The sequence below is a fragment of the Carassius gibelio genome, chromosome A13 (assembly GCF_023724105.1).
Source record: "Carassius gibelio isolate Cgi1373 ecotype wild population from Czech Republic chromosome A13, carGib1.2-hapl.c, whole genome shotgun sequence".
Lineage (NCBI taxonomy): Eukaryota > Metazoa > Chordata > Actinopteri > Cypriniformes > Cyprinidae > Carassius > Carassius gibelio.
Genome location: NC_068383.1, coordinates 500,143 through 523,478, shown reverse-complemented (window position 1 = coordinate 523,478; position 23,336 = coordinate 500,143). Strand labels below are relative to the sequence as shown.

At 40.5% G+C, this 23,336-nt stretch overlaps 1 protein-coding gene across 4 annotated transcripts in view; it reads left to right on the top strand.

Moving 5' to 3' along the window:
- The window catches only part of mvda (mevalonate (diphospho) decarboxylase a), a 65,407-nt gene extending 43,238 nt beyond the window's left edge, over positions 1 to 22,169 (top strand). For all 4 annotated transcript variants that reach the window (XM_052612333.1, XM_052612335.1, XM_052612334.1 and 1 more), the window contains 3 exons: positions 17,796 to 17,911; positions 18,024 to 18,132; positions 21,954 to 22,169. In XM_052612333.1, the coding sequence (XP_052468293.1) occupies positions 17,796 to 17,911; positions 18,024 to 18,132; positions 21,954 to 22,043 (315 nt within the window). In that variant the 3' untranslated portion in view covers positions 22,044 to 22,169. The remainder of the gene's footprint in view (positions 1 to 17,795; positions 17,912 to 18,023; positions 18,133 to 21,953) is intronic.
- Positions 22,170 to 23,336: the final 1,167 nt, after the last annotated feature.

Here is a 23,336-nt window from a genome sequence, read left to right as displayed (position 1 = left end):
ACAGTTATTTTTGCAAATTATAAATTGTTACACTTAAAAAAAATATTAACACATGAGATGACGGAAATCATTGTGGTGTGCCACGAAGATGTGAAAAAATAGGCATAAATCTAGCTTACAAATTATTCAGGCTAATTGTAGTAATTAAGGATCAGACCTGTTTGAGGTCATATATGTATAAGGACATCTGACAAATTGGTTTGTCCGTCAAGAACCAGGAAAAAAAAAATCGATGAAACAATTGTGGCTATTTCCTCCCACGCCTGTTTAACCGACGCTATTTTGGTTGGGTTTCTCCCATCCCCATACAACACAACTTCTCTGTCTTTCACTGCTCTTACAAGAACATCAGTCTCCTCGGCTGTGAACCGCTCCTGGCGTGCGCCTGGTAAATACGCCATAATAATAGCAATCCATAATGGAACTTGCGCACCTGCTTTTAAAGGGAATGTTGGATGACGCTCTGATTGGTTTATTTCACGTTACGCCCAAACCACACCTATGAATAATGAAGCTACTTCAGACCAACCCATTTTAGATTTGCGCCGGGCGCAAGAGCCATTTATCCCGCCGGGAAAATAGCAACAGCGCCGAGACCCGCCCACAAAGTTACTTGCGCTTCGCGCTTTGACACTTGCGTTTCAGATCGTTAAAATAGGGCCCCTTAAGTCTTTTCACTGGAAGATTCATGCCTCTCACATTCCAACTACTATGCCTTTTCTGTGTGTTTGACCTATTCTATTTCTTTTTCTGACATCCAACAAAAGTTAAATTTTACCAGTCCTAACTGAACCATAACTCCCTTTCCAAGAACAAGGATCAGAGCAAGAAAAAACAGAAAAACCCTTATTCCCACCCACATTCAAACAGAAGAGAGAGAAAATGCCTCCTGTTGGATCTACTTGTGGCATGAACTGCTGCAAACTTCTACAAAGGATTGTGATTCTTAAAAACAGTTACTTGCTGGACTTCCAAAACATATGGAACACTCAGCAGTCGTAATGGACCCCCACAGCATACAGCTTTTGTGTCCCATTAATCTACTGAATCTCAACAGTGTATACCAAGTGTAGAGGAACAATCCGAAACTGATAGCCACACTAATCGATGGGCACAAACAGGGAGCGAGACCCAAAGGAACACGACACATCAGATTGTCATGGGTTTCTCTTATTGCCGCTGTAGCTTCCTCTACCCCAGATTTGACTATGACAAGGCTTGTAAATACTGGTTTTCTACCACACCCTATACATCTTCAGAACAGATTTGAAGTATTAATGAATGCGGGTGAGGAATCCTCAAATGTGATAAAACATGGATCAGATCAGCCTCCTTAAGAAGGACTTCAGTGAACTCTTTGAAACAATTCAAAGACTCATCGACAGTGGCTCAGTGGTTCATGTAGGTTGTCTACAAACCGGAAGGTTGGTGGTTCGATCCCCGGCTCCACCTGACCAAGTGTCGAGGTGTCCTTGAGCAAGACACCTAACCCCAGCTGCTCCCGACAAGCTGGATGGCGCCTTGCATGGCTGACATCGCCGTCGGTGTGTGAATGAGTGAGTGGATGGGTTAATGTGATGCAAATTGTAAAGCGCTTTGGATGGCCATGTGGTCTGTTGAAAGCGCTATATAAATGCAGTCCATTTACCATTCATCAGTGGACCACTCCCAGCAATGGGAACAAATATGTTTTCACGGATGCTTGGACTGAATACATGGCTACGAAGATCTTGCAGTATAAAAGGTGTGAATTTCATCAACAACTTCAATCTTTTCTGGGGCCATAGACAACTGTTTAAACCGGATGGCCTCCACCCAAACAAACTTGGTGCTAGAGTGCTTAAGGAAAATATCTACTTCTCCCTCCATCATCCTTCAGCAGACTGTGTCAATACATTCCACACACACACTGGGTCCGTGTCATCATGTGGGTGGCATGTCCAAGTACACTGATAACACCATGCAGCCACAACAATCACTGCTGATGGACACTATCCGGGCTGAGCCCTGCCCACAGAGCTCCACACAGACAGACTGTTATGTATAAAAACAGCTACAAGACTCAGCACCTAAGGATGACTTTCTGGAAAACAGCCAGGGAAGCCAGGACAACATATCACAGCCACAAGAAACACCAGAGACACAGCCAATCTCACCAGACACATTATCCCTCTCTCCAGCATCTCCACTTCTGTGCTTCTCACAGAAAATGGAGGAATTTGTGTATGCTGGGACTAAACACTCTCACTCATTCGATGCAAGCCCTCAGATATCAACAAAAAAATGGTGGGCCCCCCAACCACCAAAGCCTGTGGGACCTGTTCCTGTGAGAGCTCTCCGACCGCTGCCACAACAGCAGAGCCCAAACCTTCAATCTGCTGAAGGTGAATCAAAAACTGATAGCAGCTCTCAGTGATATGTGCGCCGTTTAATTATCAAATGCCTTTGCACCCATTTGTGCACCCATGGGCATGCTGGCATATTGTTATTTTAAGGAGCTGAAAATAGAGTGCGCTGAATATTTTTTTGTTATTTAAAGAGCGCGTTGGTAGAAAATGCGCCTCTGGGCGGGTCCACAGGTGGATTCCTGTTTGTCCCGTAGATGATCTGCTTGCGCGCTTTAACTTCGCGCACAAGCAGATCGGTTTCTTCGCTTGAGAAGCGTTCAGCTTTTCCACCAACAAATTTTACTATGTAAATAGTGATCCGCCATGGCGCGAGCACATCTCGCTCTTAAAGGGAATGGGAGATGACACTCTGGTTGGTTTATTGAACGTTACACCCATTACCTATTAAGAGAAAAGGGACAACCCATTCCAAAAATGCGCCCCAGCGCACGGACTGTTTTTCTGTCACTAAATATCTGCATGGTTTGTGATTGTTGTTGTTCATACTCAGAATTAAAATATATTTCTCATAAAAAGTCACTTTTTTATGTTTTGTTATTATATAACACTGATTAAATTTTCTTTACTCCCTAAACATTTTTAGAGACATCTATATCGTGCGTAAACTAAATGGACCTGTTTTTCACTAAAAAGTGCCTATAGCAATATCGTAATAAATGGCTATGACTTGCTTTGGGAATGCTATATGCTGATACAATTTTATCTGGAAGTGTAAAACATCCAGATAGAACATTCTAAAGAAATAAAGAAAAAAATCCAAAGTTCAGGAGTTTCTGTTTCAGTACACAGTTAAAAACACCCAATGGTTGTTTGCATTGTTCTTAAAATTATGGAAATTCATTCATTCTTAAATAAAACAAAAGGAAAATTGGGATTTTAAATTAGCTTCACAGAAATTTCCAGTTCTCCTGTTTATTATGATATATGACACTTGATGCTGATTGCCAGAATAGGTCTTAAAAAACTAAGAAAAGTGCAGGTGTGTCAGGTGCCCCAAAAATGTTCTAGGTCTTAAAGGGTTAATATGGATCCTCCACCCGTAGTTGGTTTTGATACATTTTGGGTTTTGAGATCACAGCGGAGGTGAAGGATTATAATGTGATATGGGCTAAATATTCATATAGGGCCTAAAATTAACACTCGCCAAGCGCCAAATGCAAGTAAATATCAGCGTTGGCGTGTCCATGTAACAGTATCAGTCGCCAGTTGGCGGGTAAAATTTTTTATTAGAACAATGCAATGAAGTGAAAACAACAGCCAGCTTTTAAAGAGATTCACTGTTTCTGTCATAAGCAAATAAAATAATATTTTCAGAGGACAAGATCATAGTGATTACAGTACCTGTTCTGTCATAAATAACAAGAGCGAATCAAATAATAGGATACAAATGGACTGAAAAGGTCAGAGCAGTGATGGCCAGCTTGTCCCTATACACGGTTCTAATAACTTTCACCTGAGAAGATTTTGCTGCATCATTTCAGAAGTTTTCCCTTCTTTATTCTTCATGACCCAAGAATGCGGTGACACATACCTGGGGTTGCACCACCTAAATGGTGTAGTGAAGTATAGTTTGAAAGGCTTCATGTTCGGCTGTATTCTGAGACTCTTCAAACAGCTCACCAGTAGCGCAGCACACAAAAACAAACACAGTTATGTCAAAATGCGCAGTTTTGGTGTGTTACTTAGTAAACGTAGTATTAAAAGAGTTATAAAGTCTTAAGTGTTCCTGTAGCTTAAGTGGTAGAGCATTGTGCAAGGTTGGGGGTTCGAATACCAGGGAACACGTTAGGAGAAAATTGTTAGCTTGAATGCAATGTAAGTCGCTTTGGATAAAAGCATCTACTAAATGCATTAATTTAATTTAATTTAAATTACCATAAAGAGTTGGGAGTAAATCAGATACGTATCAGATCCATGTCATATGGTTTAGGTTTTAAAGTGATTTTGAAGTGAAACCTCTTGAAGTATGTGATGGATGTAAATCAAATAACAAAATAAAAATAAATCCTTGGACTGTTCTAGTCGCTGATTAACTTTTGTAGCTTCAATAAAGATCAATATGTGTAGTTTATGCATATACAGTATAATATAGTTTATATGAAGTTTGTTTTAAAATCACTTAAAAGTTTTTATATACTATTTCAGAGCCTATTAAATGTTAAAAACGGAGGGAATTGCGGAATTCAGTCATAAAAACGGAATTTACAGTTTAACACAGAATGGCACGGAATTAGCAAAATTTTGAATGAATTAATCAAAAATAGGTCATTGCACTTACATCAAATCACGATATGGACTAATATTTGTAAATATTAAGCCGGGAACAGTCTATTTAAATATGAATCCTGCATGTTCTGTGTGTCTGTGTTAATGAATGGAGCAGAAGTGCATCTTCATTCATTAAACACACGGAAGCGCGTGTGACTAGCGTCACATCACATACACCGAACTGTAAAGGTACACCAACCCATCAAAATAAAAGTCGGGTTAAAACCTGTTAAACTGTCACCCGTCCCCTCTGTGGGATGCCTAGATTTACTTCACTATATTACAATTAAATCTAATCTAATCTTGACAAACTATATATCGTTGGAAAGGTCTAAGACTCCCAAATATATATTTTACCAATGTTTTTTTTTTTTTATTATGTAGGAAAAGTAATCATTAATTTATGACAAGAGTGCACCCTCAAAAATCTAAATTATAACTGGAGTTTTGACCTTTGTTTTAAAAAAAAGGACTTATCTGTTGCCTTTTTCTCCATCACATTTTAGAAATCATCAGAAATTATATATTGACTGAAAACTTAAAATCTCAAAATTCATCCTTTAAAACCCATTTTAAAATCAGACACTGCATAACCATTTAAATGGTACATCAATATCATGTTACAAAATATTTTCATTCATGAATTGTAAAAATGTAAGTTTGGATCGTGCACTACAAAGTCAATGTTCAAAAATGTGAGTAACTTAAACAAAACATTAATTTAATTTATCTTTTAATTATTGAAAATTTACTGAACTTTTTGGTAAACAAAGGGGATTTTCTATTAAAAATAAAACATGGAAGAAATGTTGTGTGATTAAACCTTAAAAAAAAATACTGTTTGATTTTTTTTTTTTTTTTTTTTTGTAGTAGGCTATGTACATTCTGCTGAACAATTGTCACACTGTCTAGTCTCTGTTTCCCTGGGTGTCCACTAGTGGGCTCACTTCCCCTTAGGCACTTCACCGTAGGCACTAGAATTCCTCTAGTCTGGTCCTGCCTTCACGGTAATTGCACTCCTGTTTATTGCACCAGGTGCAGGCACTCTATTGTCATTAGCCTCCCTATATATTTCAGTCTTTTCCTGTTGTTTGTATGGAGTCCTTACCCTTCGTGTGTCCAGCTTTCTCGTATTCCGAGTTTCTCCATAGTCTTCTCGTCCTCCAAGTTCCCGTTCCCGTTCCCGTCTTTTTCCAGTTCTCTCCTTTGTTTCCTTTGTTTGTTTTGTTTGGACTGTCTTTTTGGTTTTGACCTTGGCTGTGTTTGACAACGATTTGGATTACCCTTTATCCTAATAAATACCTGCAATTGGATCTCACTATCTCCCTGTGTGTCTCTGGTGCACGATAGTCACAGAAAGACTCCATCCAAAAGAGATCCAGGTATGTCTATTCATATTTCCTCATCGAAATATGAGTGGGTGGGGAATGGTTTTGAGGGTACCCACCTGGTCGTGTTCCGTGGAACAAGGGGAGGTCGCTCAGGAGTGAGTGGTCGAGAGGAGGTCCGGCATCGCTCTCCACTGTGGCCCCCCGTCGACCCTGGGTTCGGATGGGAGCCGCCGTCTCCCCATTGTGGACAGAGAGGGGAGAGGAGGCGCAAGTCTGCCGAGCCAGTGCCGTTGCACAAGATGGCCGCCAGTCTAGTGCCGCTGCACAAGATGGCCACCAACCCAGCGCCGCTGCGCAGTATGGCCGCCGACCCAGCGCCATTGCACAGGATGGCCACCAACCCAGCACCACGAGGCAAGATGGAAGCCAGCCCAACACCACAGCACAAGATGGCCGCCAGCTCAGCGCCATGAGGCAAGATGGCCGCCAGCCCAGCGCCACAGCACAGGATGGCCGCCGGCCCAGCACAACTGCCCATGATGGCCGCAGGTCCAGCGACACTGCACAAGATGGCCGTCAACCCAGCGCCACGAGGAAAGATGGACGCCAGCACAGCGCCACAGCACAAAGTGGTCACCAGCCCAGTGCCACGGTGCAAGATGGCCGCCAGCTCAGCGACAACACCCAAGATGGCCGCTGAGACGTTTTTCCAGAGTCAGGGTTAGTCACCGTCGACCTTCCAGAGTCAGGGTTAGTCACCGTCGACCTTCCAGAGTCAGGGCTAGTCACCGTCGACCTTCCAGAGTCAGGGCTAGTTCTTGTTGACCTTCCAGAGTCGAGTCAGGTGCCTGTTGATTTTCCAGAGTCAAGTCAGTTTCCAGTTGACCCTCCAGAGTCGAGTCAGGTGCTCGTGTACCCTCCAGAGTCAGGGTTAGTCACCATGGACTTTCCAGAGTCAAGGCTAGTCACTGGTGATCTTCAAGGACAGAGTCAAGTCACTGGTGATCGTCAAGGACAGAGTCAAGTCACCGTGGTTCTTCATGGGAGAATTCAAGTCACCAGTGATCTTCTTGAACAAAGGCAAGCCACAACTGATCTTCATGAACAAAGGCAAGTCATCATTGATCTTCATGAACAAATACAAGTCACCAATGATCTTCATGAACAAATGCAATTCACCAATAATCTTCATGAGCAGAGTCAAGTCAGCACCGATCTTCTGGAATCCAGTATAAACACCATGGGATTACCAGAGTCTCGTCACTTCTCTGTGGAACTACCAGAGCCTCTCCACGTTTCTGATGAACTACCAGAACTGTTCCACCTGTTTGCTGAACTACCAGAGTCTCTCCTCGCCTCTGAGGAACTTCCAGAGACTCGTCATATCTCAGTCGAACTCTCTGAGCACCCGACTGTTCCTGTTGTGGCCACGGAGGTTACCCTTAACATGTTCATGTTCTATGTTTCAGACTTGCCCAACCGGACTTGTCCTCCGGCCACACGGATGTGGGGGTCTTCTGCTCCACCCTGGGGGCTTTCTGCCTCGACCACAAGGATGTGGTGGTCTTCTGCTCCGCCCTGGGGGTGTCTGGTTTGACCACACGGACATGGTGGTCTTCTGTTCCGCCCTGGGGATGTGGTGGTCTTCTGCTCCGCCTTGGGGGGCTTCCGTCCAGACCACACGGTTGTGGTGGTCTTCCGCTCCGCCCTGGGGTCCGTCTGCCTCAACCACAAGGATGTGGTGGTCTTCTGCTCCGCCCTGGGTGTGTCTGGTTTGACCACACGGACATGGTGGTCTTCTGTTCTGCCCTGGGGGGCTTCTGCCCTGACCACACAGTTGTGGTGGTCTTCTGCTCGGTCCTGGGGGGCGTCACGTGATGTCCTTCATGGACTTGTATTTTTGTTTATTTTTTGTTGTTCTTATGTCTGTGTCTTTCTTTCTGTTTCCACCTATGGACCTGGCCCTCCGTCCCTCCCCCTGATCCTCCGCAGGTCCACCTCCCTCCTGCGTTTCTTGTCTGTGTCTTTCGTTCTGTTTCCCTCTAAGGACCTGGTCCTCCGTCCCTCCCCCTGATCCTCCGCCGGTCCACCACCCTCCATGACACCTTGTTTTGTGTTACACTCTTGTCTCTGTTTCCCCATTTTACCTGGTCGTCTTGTCTCTGTTTCCCCATTCTACCTGGTCCCTCCCCCTGATCCTCAGCCGCTCCACCACCCTCCTGGTCTCTTTGTGTCTTTGGTTTTCTCTTGGGTTCGGGTGGAGCAGCACCTGCTCCGTGGAGGAGGGGGTAATGTCACGCTGTCTAGTCTCTGTTTCCCTGGGTGTCCACTAGTGGGCTCACTTCCCCTTAGGCACTTCACCGTAGGCACTAGAATTCCTCTAGTCTGGTCCTGTCTTCACAGTAATTGCACTCCTGTTAATTGCACCAGGTGCAGGCAGTCTGTTGTCATTAGCCTCCATATATATTCCAGCCTTTATCTGTTGTTTGTATGGAGTCCTTACCCTTGGTGTGTCAAACTTTCTCGTATTCCGAGTTTTTCCATAGTCTTCTTGTCCTCCGAGTTCCGGTTCCCGTCTTTTTCAGTTCCCTCCTTTGTTTCCTTTGTTTGTTTTGTTTGGACTGTCTTTTTGGTTTTGACCTTGGCTGTGTTTGACAACGATTTGGATTACCCTTATTCCTAATAATGATCATCACAACAATAGTCATTAATGTTTAATGTGCATCTCAGAAAATGCTTTATTTAAAACCCCAACTGAATGGCACTTAAATGCAGTTCATTCATCTGTCAACTTTATTGTAATTGTTCACAGTACAAGTACAGACAGAGAAACAATGGGTAATAATTAAATGTTTATTTTTGATTTATGCATTGCATTATATTCATTTAAAAAATAAAATAAAAAAAAATTCTAAAAAAGGAAACTTAGTTGTTAATTTTAAGAGACCCAGGAGTCTTATTTTCTCTTACATAATTAATATCACACTTTAATTAAGCAAAAACACATTTTATCTGATTACTCGATTAATCAATGGAATTTTTGGTAGACTCGATTACTAAAATATTCGATAGCAGGACAAAAATTATGTAAATATATGTAGTTATTGCAGTAGTAATTGACTATTTTTGCAAAAAGAGTTTTATGGCCAGTAAAAAAAAAAGAAAAAAAAAATATGGCCTCGAAAATTTTATCATGTCATCGGCCATTGGCAGGTGGAGCAAAAAGTTAGTTTTAGGCCCTGCATTCAGGACTTCATAAGTAATTAGCAAGATTTTAAAATGTATTCTTTGTTCAATGGGGAGCCAGTGCAGAGTTGCCAGAACCAGGCTTATATGGTCATACTTCCTGGTTCTAGTAAGAACTTCAGCATTTTGGACCAGTTGAAGTTTGTTAATTAAGGTTGCAGAGCAACCTCCCAATAAAGCATTACAATAATATCACCTTAAGATCATTGAGAACATAGTACATAATTAAAGGTGCTGTAGGGAACTTTTGTAAAAAAATATTTTTTACATATTTATTAAACCTGTCATTATGTCCTGACAGTGGAATATGAGACAGATTATCTGTGAAAAAAATCAAGCTCCTCTGGCTCCTCCCAGTGGTCCTATTGCCATTTGCAGAAACTCCATCGCTCCCGGTAAAAAATAACGAATCAGAGCTGCAGTCCGTAACTTTGTTTGTGTTCAAAATGTAGAAAATTGTATATAATAAGCGAGTACACCATGAATCCATTTTCCAAACCGTGTTTTTGGCTTGTCCTGAATCACTAGGGTGCACCTATAATATGTGTTTATATTCGGACTATTTTAGATTGCTTCGGGGATTCCGCGGCGGAGTAACCCAGTACCTTTGTGATTCTTCATAGACATAAACAGAGAGAAGTAGTTCCGGCTACGATGTTCTTCCGCAAGACGCAAGCAGTTCTGTTTATTAACCGCTAGAGCGTCAAAAGTTCCCTACCTCAGCTTTAAGATTAGAGATGTTCATTTTGGTTATTTTTCTTAAACGACAATCAATGCTCATTAACCGATTATTAACCGCTAACCGATGTAACGGAAACAGGTCAATTTAGCTCAAAGGGAATCATTTAATAATTTAAAGGGAATTTGAACAGAATCACTGTTTCACGGCTGATCACTGAGACGCCCTGCGATTCACTGAACAAGCCGTTTTAACATCAAATCTGCGCTGGATATTAATATCCAAAGTATAGTGAAAACACTATCAATTAGTACAGTAACAAGATCGGCAGTTTAAGACATTAACTTGTAAGCACAAAACACAAGATACTTCTCTTTTCAATATGAATAAGGCTTTATTAGATAAATCTAAGACATATAAACTAATCTAACACATAAACGCACGGACACACACATTCACACAAGTAGCAGGAAGGTTGAAAGTTAGGGAACGATGAATTTAAGAGAATGGAAATATGGAATCCCAAGTTTACAGCAATACGTTAAATTTCATAGACATGAACAACCATCAATCACGTAATTAGCCCTCTCATTGAGTTCCTCAGTGAGATTAAAATTATATTAGATACACCAGTAAAGGTCACAGTCTGGAGGTAAAGTTACTTGCGTCTCCTGTGAAAAAGGAATCCCGTTGAAAGGGGTATCCCGATGTCGCTGATTGGCTGGAAGTTCAGTAGTCGCTGAAGTGGCGTCTTAGGAAGGCCCGTGGTGGGGCGTTGGCTGAAGGTGCAGTTGTGTGGCTGGTTAAAGTTGAACGATCAGGCGTCGGAGGCTCGACGTAACAAAACTTAACTTAGAACACGAAACTCTCAAACGGAAAAGAAAAGAAATAAAGTTTGACGAGACAAGGTGGTGTTTCTTCTCATCGTGGCTAAGTAGCAGCAGGCGTGCAGGCTGAAGCACGCTGCAACCGTGCACAAAGAATAGTGATGACAAACAGCATGGCTTAAAGCTAAAGCTAAAAGCTAAAGCTAGGTAGCAAAGCTACAAGCTAAAAGCAAACTAAAAACAGACATGGCTAATAGCAGAAGCACAGCTAGAGACTAAAAGCAACATGACTACTAATAGCAGCAGCATAGCTAGAGACTAAAAGCAAGATTTTATGGTGTCCTAAGTATTTAAACTGGCCTGTTGGCCACACCTCAAATGTTGTCTTGACCAATCAGATATTGTCTTGGCTCGGGGGTATCATAAATCATATGTTTATCTTACCAAGCATGTGGTCCGAATTTTCCTACCTTGCAGGGTCTAATTTTGGACATGATTCCTATTACCAGGTTATGATATATTTGACAAATAAATGATTGTCAGGACAATATCAAGCAAGCAGATTCAATTAGATCAATACTAGACATGTCTATGTATCCTATAGTTATCAAAAGACATACACAATAAGTGATTATACATGATAGTCGAATGTGTGGGTTACATATAAATGAATATAGAGTTAAGCGGTGGAATGATATTCATTTAGAAGTCATTTTGGAGTTCATTTTGGTCCATATATATGTACAAAAGACAGTTTCTTTGTCATTCTCTGACATAGGGATGTTCGGTGAAGACTTCCCCCCCTTAGGAATTCAGTCTGGTTCTGCTAGGTGGGGGGAAGTAAATGGGAGTGTTTAACTCGATCTCATGGGTTCACATGTTATGTCCAGCATTGCATTTCCATTACGAACAACACATTTGAGACCAAATTTATCTTCTTCGAATTGAAATTGTAACTAATTGTTCTAGTGGTGTTAATATTGAAAGCTGTTGTGTTAACAAGTTGGTTGCTCATTTTGTTTGGGACTTGTGGCACAGAATGTTTTATGACTTCCTGAGGAATTCGGCTCCGTGTTTCAAACACAGCCCTGATAGTTTAATTTGTCTGGTTCGAGTCATTTCTGTTACACCGACAAGATTATTTTAAATTAGAAATAATAAGTGTTAAAAATACTAACATTTGTTTCCTGGAAATTCATTTCACATGTGCAAAAAGCAGCAAATCACAGAACATGAGGATCCACATGGTGTTCATATCACCGTGGACCTGGAGTGTCAGGGTTTTGGTAAGGGAGGAACTCAAGTGCAGACAGGGAATCACAAAACAAGGGGTTTATTCACAAAAAGGGGAAAACAAAACCCACGAGGGGGAAAACAGGACTAGGGCAGATACAGCAAATACTAAATAGACTGACTAGACGAGATAAACAAAGACTCAAGACAGGAGAACACTAACTATAAACAAACACTCACGGTATACAAAGACTTCTTCCGGGATGGCAATACGTGGAACAGTTTGAGGAAACAATCACATCAGAGGTACAGGTACAAATCACAATCACAGGTGAGGAACACAATGAACCGACAAAAGACAGAGCACACTAGGGGATCTAAATAGGGGAAACAATCAAGACGACAGGTGGCACAGATGGGACAATCAAGACACGACTAGGTTAACAAGGGGGGCGGGGCAAGGGAACGAGACAACACAAGCACATGGCCCAAAGACAAGGCCATGTGCTTGTACACAAAACATGGGTCTGTCATGATCCTGCCTCAAGACTAGGGAAAAATCAAGGACACGAGGGCAGAATCATGACAGAACCCCTCCCTTAAGGAGCGGCTTCCAGACGCTCCTCAAGGGAACATCAAACACGGGACATGACAGACTGGGACACAGACACAAACCAACAAGACATGACAAATAACAACAAAGGCAAACATGAGTACACAATGGCAGGGTTAGGGTGACAAATCAAAAAAAACAAACAGGGAAGGGGAGGAGGCGGGACCACAAAGTTCATGGGGGACAGACCAGGGTGGGTTGGTGGGGTAGGAATCTTAGGAGGACAGGACGAAGGCTGATGACGAGGGGTCCGGGCAGGTCTGGGTGGTGAGGGGTGGGAAGGGGTCTCGGGACAACTGACAGAGGACATGACAGGAGGGGTCACAGGACGCGGGGCAACACTTACGGGACGCGGGGAGACGACAGCTGGACACGGGGGGACAACATCTACTGGACACGGGAGGATCACAGGACACGGGGGGACCACAGGACACGGGGGGGACCACATCTACTGGGCTCGGGGAGACAACATCTACTGGGCTCGGGGAGACAACATCTACTGGGCTCGGGGAGACAACATCTACTGGGCTCGGGGGACAACGGCTGGACACGGGGGGACAACGGCTGGACACGGGGGACAACGGCTGGACACGGGGGACTTCTGGGGACAGGGTCTGGGGACAAGACAGGACTGACTGGGGCTTCTAGAATCTGGACAAGACGGGACAAATACTCTGAGAAGGCTTTAGCAGCTAGGATAACTGGCATCTCCTTACGAGAGGAGACAGACTGTACTAGAGTTTCTGCTGCAGAGTCGGCCGCGGCTCTCTCCTCCGCTCTCACGACTGCAGACTTGAATACAGCTCTCCTTGCCGGCTCGGGCATGCCAGCGCTCACCGCTGCTGGCTCGGGCATGCCAGCGCTCACCGCTGCTGGCTCGGGCACGCCAGCGCTCACCGCTGCTGGCTCGGGCACGCTCTCCGCTGCTGGCTCGGGCACGCCAGCGCTCTCCGCTGCTGGCTCGGGCACACCAGCGCTCTCCGCTGCTGGCTCGGGCACGCCAGCGCTCTCCGCTGCTGGCTCGGGCACGCCAGCGCTCTCCGCTGCTGGCTCGGGCACGCTCACCACTGCAGGAGGAGACAAAGTCGCAGGACCGGAAGACCCCTTCTTCCTCCTCTTCCTCCTTGGCCGTGGTGCAGAGGTCACCGCTGGGTCAGAGACGGGTTGGGGGAGTTCGGTCTCTGGCAGGGCTGACTCCGACGCCGACGATTCCGAGGCAGACTCCCACGAAAACCGTCTCCCTCGCTTCCCGGGGAGACCGACGGGTGTGGGAGGCACCTCAGGGCTCGGTGAGGGATGTGCCTGATCCCCCAGAGCGGCCACGGCCAGGATACGACCCTCTGGAATCGTTGGCAGCTGGGTAGGTGGAGGGGACCTCTGTGGCTCCTCCTCTCGACCGCTTGCTCCGGAACGACCTCCCCTGGTCCCCCGGAACACCACTAGGCGAGAACCCTCAAAACCATCTCGCTTGCTGGCTGATGACATCCAGCATTGCCTCCTGTCTGCTGAGTTCCATCTTGGTCGGTTCATTCTGTCAGGGTTTTGGTAAGGGAGGAACTCAAGTGCAGACAGGGAATCACAAAACAAGGGGTTTATTCACAAAAAGGGGAAAACAAAACCCACGAGGGGGAAAACAGGACTAGGGCAGATACAGCAAATACTAAATAGACTGACTAGACGAGATAAACAAAGACTCAAGACAGGAGAACACTAACTATAAACAAACACTCACGGTATACAAAGACTTCTTCCGGGATGGCAATACGTGGAACAGTTTGAGGAAACAATCACATCAGATGTACAGGTACAAATCACAATCACAGGTGAGGAACACAATGAACCGACAAAAGACAGAGCACACTAGGGGATCTAAATAGGGGAAACAATCAAGACGACAGGTGGCACAGATGGGACAATCAAGACACGACTAGGTTAACAAGGGGGGCGGGGCAAGGGAACGAGACAACACAAGCACATGGCCCAAAGACAAGGCCTCAAGACTAGGGAAAAATCAAGGACACGAGGGCAGAATCATGACATGGAGTGCTTCCGCGAGCGGATAAAAACATAAAAAAGGCTATATAGCTATAGCCTATAAATATTACGAATAAACAGGCCTATATGAGAAATATATTTCTACTTAATAAATTAAGAAAATGATGAAAAACTGTGCAACAAGTCGCCTAGTATGCAGAGTTTCAGTTAATTTTTGTGCTGCGTGAAAGCAAACCAGATGGCAGAAAGCAGCATCCTACTCTTCTTACAAAAGCACAAAGATTTGTTTTTATTGTGAATGTACACAAATAAAGACAAACCTTTTACAATTCTGATTATCTTTTTGACTAAAAAGAGTAGTTGCTTCCACTGTTAGAAGGAAAAAAAATCAAGTGATTGTGCTGGCGCCTCATCCGCGCACGCAGTTAAACTTTGCCACTTTGACAATGTAGCCTGTTCATTATGATAAAATACAGTCAGTCAAACGTATGGGGGAAAAACACACTGCTCAATAAAACATGGATATTTTTACGTGGATATTGGAACACAAGTGAAGTACATAGCTTAATAAATAATAATTTGGCATTCAGATACATAGCGAATACGGAAACAGGTTTTTTTTTCGAATGAGAGACCCAAAATTGGTTTCAGTTTAGTTTTAGCCTAAATTAATTTGTTTTGGCTTGTTGTTTATAGGCCTATTGCTATAGCTTTTTATACAGTTTTAATTTTTGTTATTTTCTAAATACTGTTAATTTAAATGATTTATTGTGGAGTGAGGGGGACTATGTTTACAGTGTTTATTATAATGTTTGTATTATATGTATTATAATATTAGGCCTGAATGAAATAATAAAAATGCAACTTTTAAGAGACTTTTTTTTCTCTTTATAGAAAAACAAGTTTTTTATATTCAGAGCGTATATTCTTAATGGTCGGTTAACCGGTTAAAATGGACATCCCTAATTAAGATATATTTTTAAGATAAAAAAATGCAGTTTTACGTTTCCACTGTAGTACTGAAGAGATAGGATCCAAATGCAAATGAAAGACAGTTTATTGAGAGAGCGGTGACACAAGCTTGTTCAAACTGGAACTCAAGTAGCTGCAGGTTATGCAGAAATAATTAGTCTCTTTAAACTGAAACACAGGCTGATTGCAAAAACAAAGGAAAGTTTACAGGGAGGTCTCTGAAGAGGGTCCCCTTTAACAGGTTAGTAAATCTCAAAAGGCTATCCGCCACACTGGCGGGTGAATGTTCATCATACCAAAATAGTAATAAAAAAATATTACAATTGCCTTTTGTAATATTATGATGCCTGGAAATTAGTTAATATCTCCTGCGAATCTAGAGCGAGCGAGCGAGCAAAAGTGCGTATGCAAACCGTGTAGCGAGCACACGGCAGAGAGGGAGAGACTCGTTCATATAAACGGCACTTAAACGCTGTAAAAAAATACCTATAAAACATTATTTACCCCGTTTATATCTGCAAGGTGTTCATTACAAATTTTCCCTGTGTTAACATCAGTAATGATGTTAGTCGAATGTGACTACGTCTTGTATTATTATTATTATTTTTTCTAAAATCCTGTCAAATGTGCACAAACTACTAGCTACTACTAAATATTGTAGAAACATAATTTTCTGTAAAGTTGCTTTGTAACAATTTGTATTGTAAAAGCGCTATACAAATAAACTTGAATTGAATTGAATTGTGTGACTTGACTCTTGTTAATGTATTTTGGCCCGCCAACCAAACATATGATTCGACTATCAGTCAAATATCAGCAAGATTCTAAAATTCCGATTATGAAAATCCTTAGTCGGGGACACCCCTAGTTCTTAGCAATGCATTTTTCATAAAAAATGAAGTCTTGATATATTTAGTGTAGGACATTTGCAAAATGTATTCATGGAACATGATCTTTACTAAATATCCTAAGAATTTTTGGCGTAAAAGATAAATCAATAATTTTGACTCCATACAATGTCTTTTCTGGCCCAGTGACTTAAGACTGGTTTTGTTGATTTTCAATTCATCGTATTCCAGCAAAAGGAAATGGTCCCAATTTATATAAAGTGGCCTTAACTGACATTTACTTACATAAAAAAAGTACAATTGTACTTTGTGGGAAACAGGTAAGGTTAGGGACAAGTTTGGTGGTATGGGCAGGTTTAGGTATAGGCAACTCCGGTCCTGGAGCGCCACTATCCTGCAGAGTTTAGCTTCAGCCCTCATAAAAACTCACCTGCCTGTATCTATCTAGTAATCCCGAAAACACTGATTACCTTGTTCAGGTGTGTTTAATTAGGGTTTGAGCTAAAATCTGCAGGACAGTGGCCCTCCAGGACCGAAGTTGCCTATCCCTGGTGTAAGGGATGGGTCAACAGTATTATTATAAATGTAATTATGCAATTAATTACAGATGTAATTACATGCTTGTATTTTTTAAATATAAGTACAATATAAAAGCATGTATGTTCCCATGACAATACAGCATGATTAGTATAATTATTATTTTGTTCTGTTTTATTATTATTATTATTTTATTTTTTTATGCTGATGTCCATCAGCAAATCTACTGATGGACATCATGCTGTATTTGTCATGGGAACATGCCAGCTGAAGATAAGGAGGAAATTACATCGCTCCCTTTGCTCAGTGCATTACAAATTACTACATAATGGCACGCACATGACCTGGTTGCTCCAAAGTCCCTACTCCAAGGGGATAGGGATGATCACTTCCATTTGGAATTTGCCCTGTGAACCCTTCAGTACCAATATCTGTACCGCCACACCCCTAGGCCCAACCACCATTTACGCTAAAGTCATCAGGCAGTCCTTATTGCCAAGCCCTACATATATTTTATACACATTTCATTTTGCTTTGGCAAGTATTTAATTGTTTTACCCAAAGAAAAATGATGGCTTATGCAGCACACATTAATTAATAAATCAGCGTCTTTATGCAATTAATAATAAATTGTTATATTGGCCTTTTTCATTATTTAAGTCAATATGCCAATGATTTCAAATTGATACAAATGTGTTGATTTAATATTGGCAGCTGATACATTGTTGCATCTGTATTGAATACTAAGTCTATTCGATCTCTTTCTTAAATCGTATAGCATACTATTATGCCTTGATGTAAATGGATTGATGTATTTGCACCTTTTGGATTGTTTCAGGTGGCATACACCTTTGATGCTGGTCCTAACGCTGTTATTTACACCTTGCAAGACCACTTGCCAGAGTTTGTACAGGTGGTCCGTCATTTCTTTCCCCCGGAAGTCAATGGAGAAGAGTAAGTTAGAAATCAGGCCTGCTGTTAGTTTTAATTTAAAAACTAATTTTGCAGCTCTCACAGAGCACAGGCACGTCATGTTATGATCCTAACTCTAAATTTTAATTTGCAGGTTTGTCAAAGGTCTTCCTGTTTGTTCAGCTGACCTTTCTGAGGAGTTAAAGAGAGACATTAATATGGAGCCCACACCCAAGGGTATACGCTATATAATCAGCACTAAGGTAATTGTCTGAAAATGGCTGCTATGTGTATTTCATTAACTGTAAAGCACATTCATATGTCATCATCTTGTTCTGTATTGAGCATGGAAGGATGTCACAGACCTTGTTTTTGTCTCACTATTTTCAGTGCTGGGAGTGACGCGCTTCAAAAGTAACGATACTACAGAAATGTATTTCTCCCCCTTTATATTAAGTGGCCTCAACTACTATGTACTTACATTTAAATTAATAATTTGGTACAATGCACTTAATGTGTAAATACATGTTTTTATATTGTACTTACATTTAAAAAATACAAGCATGTAATTACATCTGTCATTAATTTCATAATTACATTTATAATAACACTATTGACCCATCCCTTACACCTTAACCCACTCTTAAACCTGCCCATACCACCAAACTTGTCCCTAACCTTACCTGTTTCCCACTTCAATAGCAGCAAAAGTGTTTATCAATACAATATGAACACAATAAGTACAATTATTATTATTTTTTTTTAATGTAAGTAAATGTCAGTTAAGGCCACTTTATATAAAGTGTACTTCAGTTTTGATGTCATGGTTCGGTACAGTTTCGTTACTGCAAGGAAAAATAAATTGAAGAGTGGTTTACTGAACAAAGTGCTCTTTTTTTTTAAATATAAATTCAGTTATAATTATAATTTTCTTAGGGATAAAAATCTACCTCTGTTTATATGCTCTAAACTACAGTGAGCCCTTTTACATTAGGCCTACTATAAGGTTACAGTTAACAAAAGAGCCCAAACTTAAATTTAATTAATATTCATTTTTAAATAACAAGTAACTCTCAATTGAATATATATATGAACATAATGCAGTTTTTAAATTAACTTCGAAATCATAAAAATTCTATTTGTTATTGAAATATATTAGGGCTGCACGGTATATCTCCATCACGTGCGTGCTTTCACATGGAGCAGCATTTACTACACAGAGCCATTGTTCCCTGACAAGCTGCACAAAGCCACACCCAAAAATTTTATGTTTATCTATTTACCCCCGGGGCACCTAAGATGTAGGTGACTTTGTTTCTTCATTAGAACACAAACAAAGATTTTTTACACAAACCATTGAGTCTGTCAGTCTTATAATGGAGGTTAATGGAAACCATGGCTAAAACATACAGTAAAAAAAAAAAAAAACATGCACAAACAAAACCAAATTAAACCCTGCAGCTTGTGATGATACATTTATGTACAAAGACACAAAACGATCGGTCTGTGCAAGAAACTGAACAGTATTTGTATCAGTTTATACTGACTGAGCAATTACCTGAGGCATACATGTTTATTTTGCATTAAAAGCTAGTAGTAAAGTGGAAGAGATGATCGCGCTGCCATTTGAACTGAGGCATTTATACAGCAATCTGTCACCACATCAAAAAGTGCCAAAATGGCATTTATTGTTTGAACATTTTTGGTATGAATGCATGTACACTAAATATATTGGACTTAAAGCTGCAGTAGGTAACTTTTGTAAAAATATATTTTTTACATATTTGTTAAACCTGTCATTATGTCCTGACAGTAGAATATGAGACAGATAATCTGTGAAAAAATCAAGCCCCTCTGGCTCCTCCCAGTGGTCCTATTGCCATTTGCAGAAATTCATCCGCTCCCGGTAAAGAACAACCAATCAGAGCTGCGGTCCATAACTTTGTTTGTGTTCAAAATGTAGAAAAATGTATATAGTAAACGTGTGCACCATGAATCCATTTTCCAAACCGTGTTTTTAGCCTACCTACCGCAGCTTTAAGTAATTAACTGATTAACAAAATAAAAAAAATACATATTTTTTTATTTAAAAATATATATATTTGCTATTCGATCTCGCCATCCAGTGCCTCATAAAACACATGCAACATTGCAGTCTGTTAATTATCAGAATAAAACAATAAACCAAACATATAGCTATAGGCTGCTGGTTAATTTAATAGTCTGCGGTACAATCCGTGCCATTCATCTGTTACAGATTTTGTTCTTTTTCGTGTGAGAATAATAGGATTTTATTTTGTATTTTTTTCATGTGAAGAGGATGTTTTTTTTTTTGTTTTTTTTTCGGAAAGCATGTTAAGTACAAAGCCTGGTTTACATAATAAATAATAGTTTAGCATTTAAATTCTTCGAATATGGAAACATTTAATTGGATTCGTGCTGAATGAGAAAGGTAGGCTGCGTGAGAACTGCGCCATTTATTTAAATTTGTTTTGGCTTGCTTAGCAACTTATATTTTTCATTTTTGTTTTGCTCTGAATACTGTTTCAAAATAGCCTATAGGCTAGCTATTGTGTTTATTATTTGTACATTATATTATTCTGTTTTATTTACCAGTATTATTTCTGAATGTAATAACGCGGTTTGTGCTTATCTGTGTTTAACCTAAATTACAACATAACTTTAATGTAAACCTACATACCGTTATCTAAATATTCTTTTATATTTTTATGCAATAGTTAGGGGTGTAACGGTTCACAAAATTCACGGTTCGGTTCGATACGATACACTGATGTCACGGTTCGGTTCGGTACGTTTTAGATACAGCAAAATGTAAAAACCTCAACTTTTCAGAGAGTCGCAGGCGCACCGCGGGTCATGTGACAAGAACTAACCAATCAGCTTCATCCTTTCCCGTAACAACGTTGAAAACTCAATGCAAGCCAAGATGAAGGAACAGCTGATCATAGTTGTATATGGATTGCAATTTTGAAATAAATTTAGTAGCAGAGCTACTGCAAGCAATTTTTAGAGCTGCAAATCCATTTATCCTTTGCTGAAATTTCCGCGTCTCATGGAGAGAGCACGTCATTGTTGCTTAGCAAAGACAGACACCTCAGGAGCGCTTCTGACCGAGCGCTTTGGAAAGGAGGAGAAAGACGTGCCTAGCGTTTTCCATGCATTTTTAGGCACGATATGTGAACGGCCCCTTAGGCGCTCGCTCACTCAGCACGCGCTGAAGGCTCGTTGCAAAATGTCTAATGCATTTAACAGACCAGAAATAGAAGATCCTCCAATAACCAACAGGTCTGGTGTTTGGGTGCACTTTGGATTCCCTGTAAGCTATAATGGTGTACCGGTGTCTAAATGCTGCGGGGATAGTTTGTTGCGTGTATGTTTCTCCTTTTTTTTTTGTCTTTTCCCAGATAGGCTACTGACACAATAAGGTGATGTCGGCGTAAATGAGTTGACATGTTTCAAGTATTCCCGCTGGTGTTTTTATTTTTTTTATTTTTTTTTTTTTTTTTTTGTATTCCCGCTGGTGTACCCTATTGTCATGTAGCAGATGCGACATACCATTGTTTTTTTATCCACCACTCTCTTGCCATCACCATTATAGCTTAAAGGGAATCAAAAGTGCACCCAAACACCAGACCTGTTGGTTATTGGAGGATCTTCTATTTCTGGTCTGTTAAACGCATTGGCCATTTTGCAACGAGCCTTCAGCACGTACTGAGTGAGCGAGAGCCTGACTGAGTAGCCTAACATAAACATACAACTATAAGTTGGTGTTTTTTTCTCCTTCGGGAGTGCCAGGGGCGTTGCCTGTTATGTCGTTTGGGTTATTGGGCTACCTTGTTGAACGCATATCATTATATTTCTCTTTTTCTTTTCTTTTTTTCCAAATATAATTAATTAGTCCAACGAACCGTACGTTGTAATATATAGTAATATATTAGTAATATATAGAATGTATTTCAATTTGGAAGAAACTTGTCCAACACTGACTATTTTGAATTCTGTGTCAGGAAAGAATGTTTTATGTACAACCTGTTTACCATAATTGCTGCATTATGTATTTTAGGCTGGTCCTGGGCCATGTGTGGTGAAGGATCCAAACCATCATTTGTTAGGAGCTGATGGGCTGCCCAAGAAGAGTGCTATTTCAGATTAACCTAAAGATTCTTACAGAAAAGTACAAATTGGTTTTTCATCAATAAAGATACTTTGTGAATATGTTTCAATATAAATTGTTGTGTAAAGTGTGAATTTACTCTTATTAAAATAATGATTTATATGATGACACATTATTTATTTTGTCTGATCTGCATAAAGAGGTTTCATTTATTTTTTAGATAAATTAATTTTAAAGAATGGGGGACATTTACAAAACTTTATATTTAAGTTTAAAATGTTTATGATCCACAAAAACAGCATATTGTCATCAGAAACCACTAGCATTACCTTGTGATCTTTGTGGTTTAGGTTGGAGATCATTTTACTTAAAAAAATAAATATAAAGTATTTTAAAGTAAACTTTTAATGAAGTAATAAAGACCTGAAGAAAGCTTGCTAAATATTAATTGGCATATTAAAAAGAATATTAACATTTATGTAGCATTTTGTAACAAAATAATCATACTCATTTTCACAAATACTAAGATAAAAAAAATATAATGTTAAATAAAAAAATACTGAAATGTTTTAATAGGTAATGGCATTGGTTTTTGATGTCATGTTTGACTTGAAATGTGCTGCGTTGGTCAGTTAGGCAACAACATCACAGCTTATCTCAGTCCTCCCAAAGATGTGTTGATTCCTCATGTTATGACCTGCTACTTCAGAGATTAAGAATTATGCACACAACAGACATGCCACAGGAGATTTGTGAATGGCAGTGAAGTGACGCTACTGATGCTGGTAGGTCTCATAACCGTAACATAGCAAATGTTACAATCCTAGATTACATCTATAATTGTCTATCATTACATCTGTCATTTTCATACTCTTGATCATGTGTGCCTTGATAATCTACAAAATAATTAAGCCTTAACACCGATGAATTTGTTGTTGTCCAGTGGACACCACAGAAATGAATAAATACCGTAAACTGAATCCTATTGCAAATGCAGCAAATTAGCTCAAAAGGCAAATGTTTAAAAATAATTCAGATTAATTATAATTACAATTATTTACCTGTAATTTCAAATCTCTAAGAAAGGATATTTTTGTGGCCATTGAAAACTACTTTCTTGCAGTACTAATGCATTAGAGCATGTGGCTATAGATCAGATCATAAAAGAGACATTATTTACAGGCGATGACGGATCCAGAAACTCATGTAATTTGTGCACAGAATTTTTATTAACACTTCACAAAACTAATCAAAAACAGAAAAGAGAAAAAAACTTAGCTGAATTGGTACATTCATGCTAAACAAAGTTAAATTAATGATGATAAAATCAAA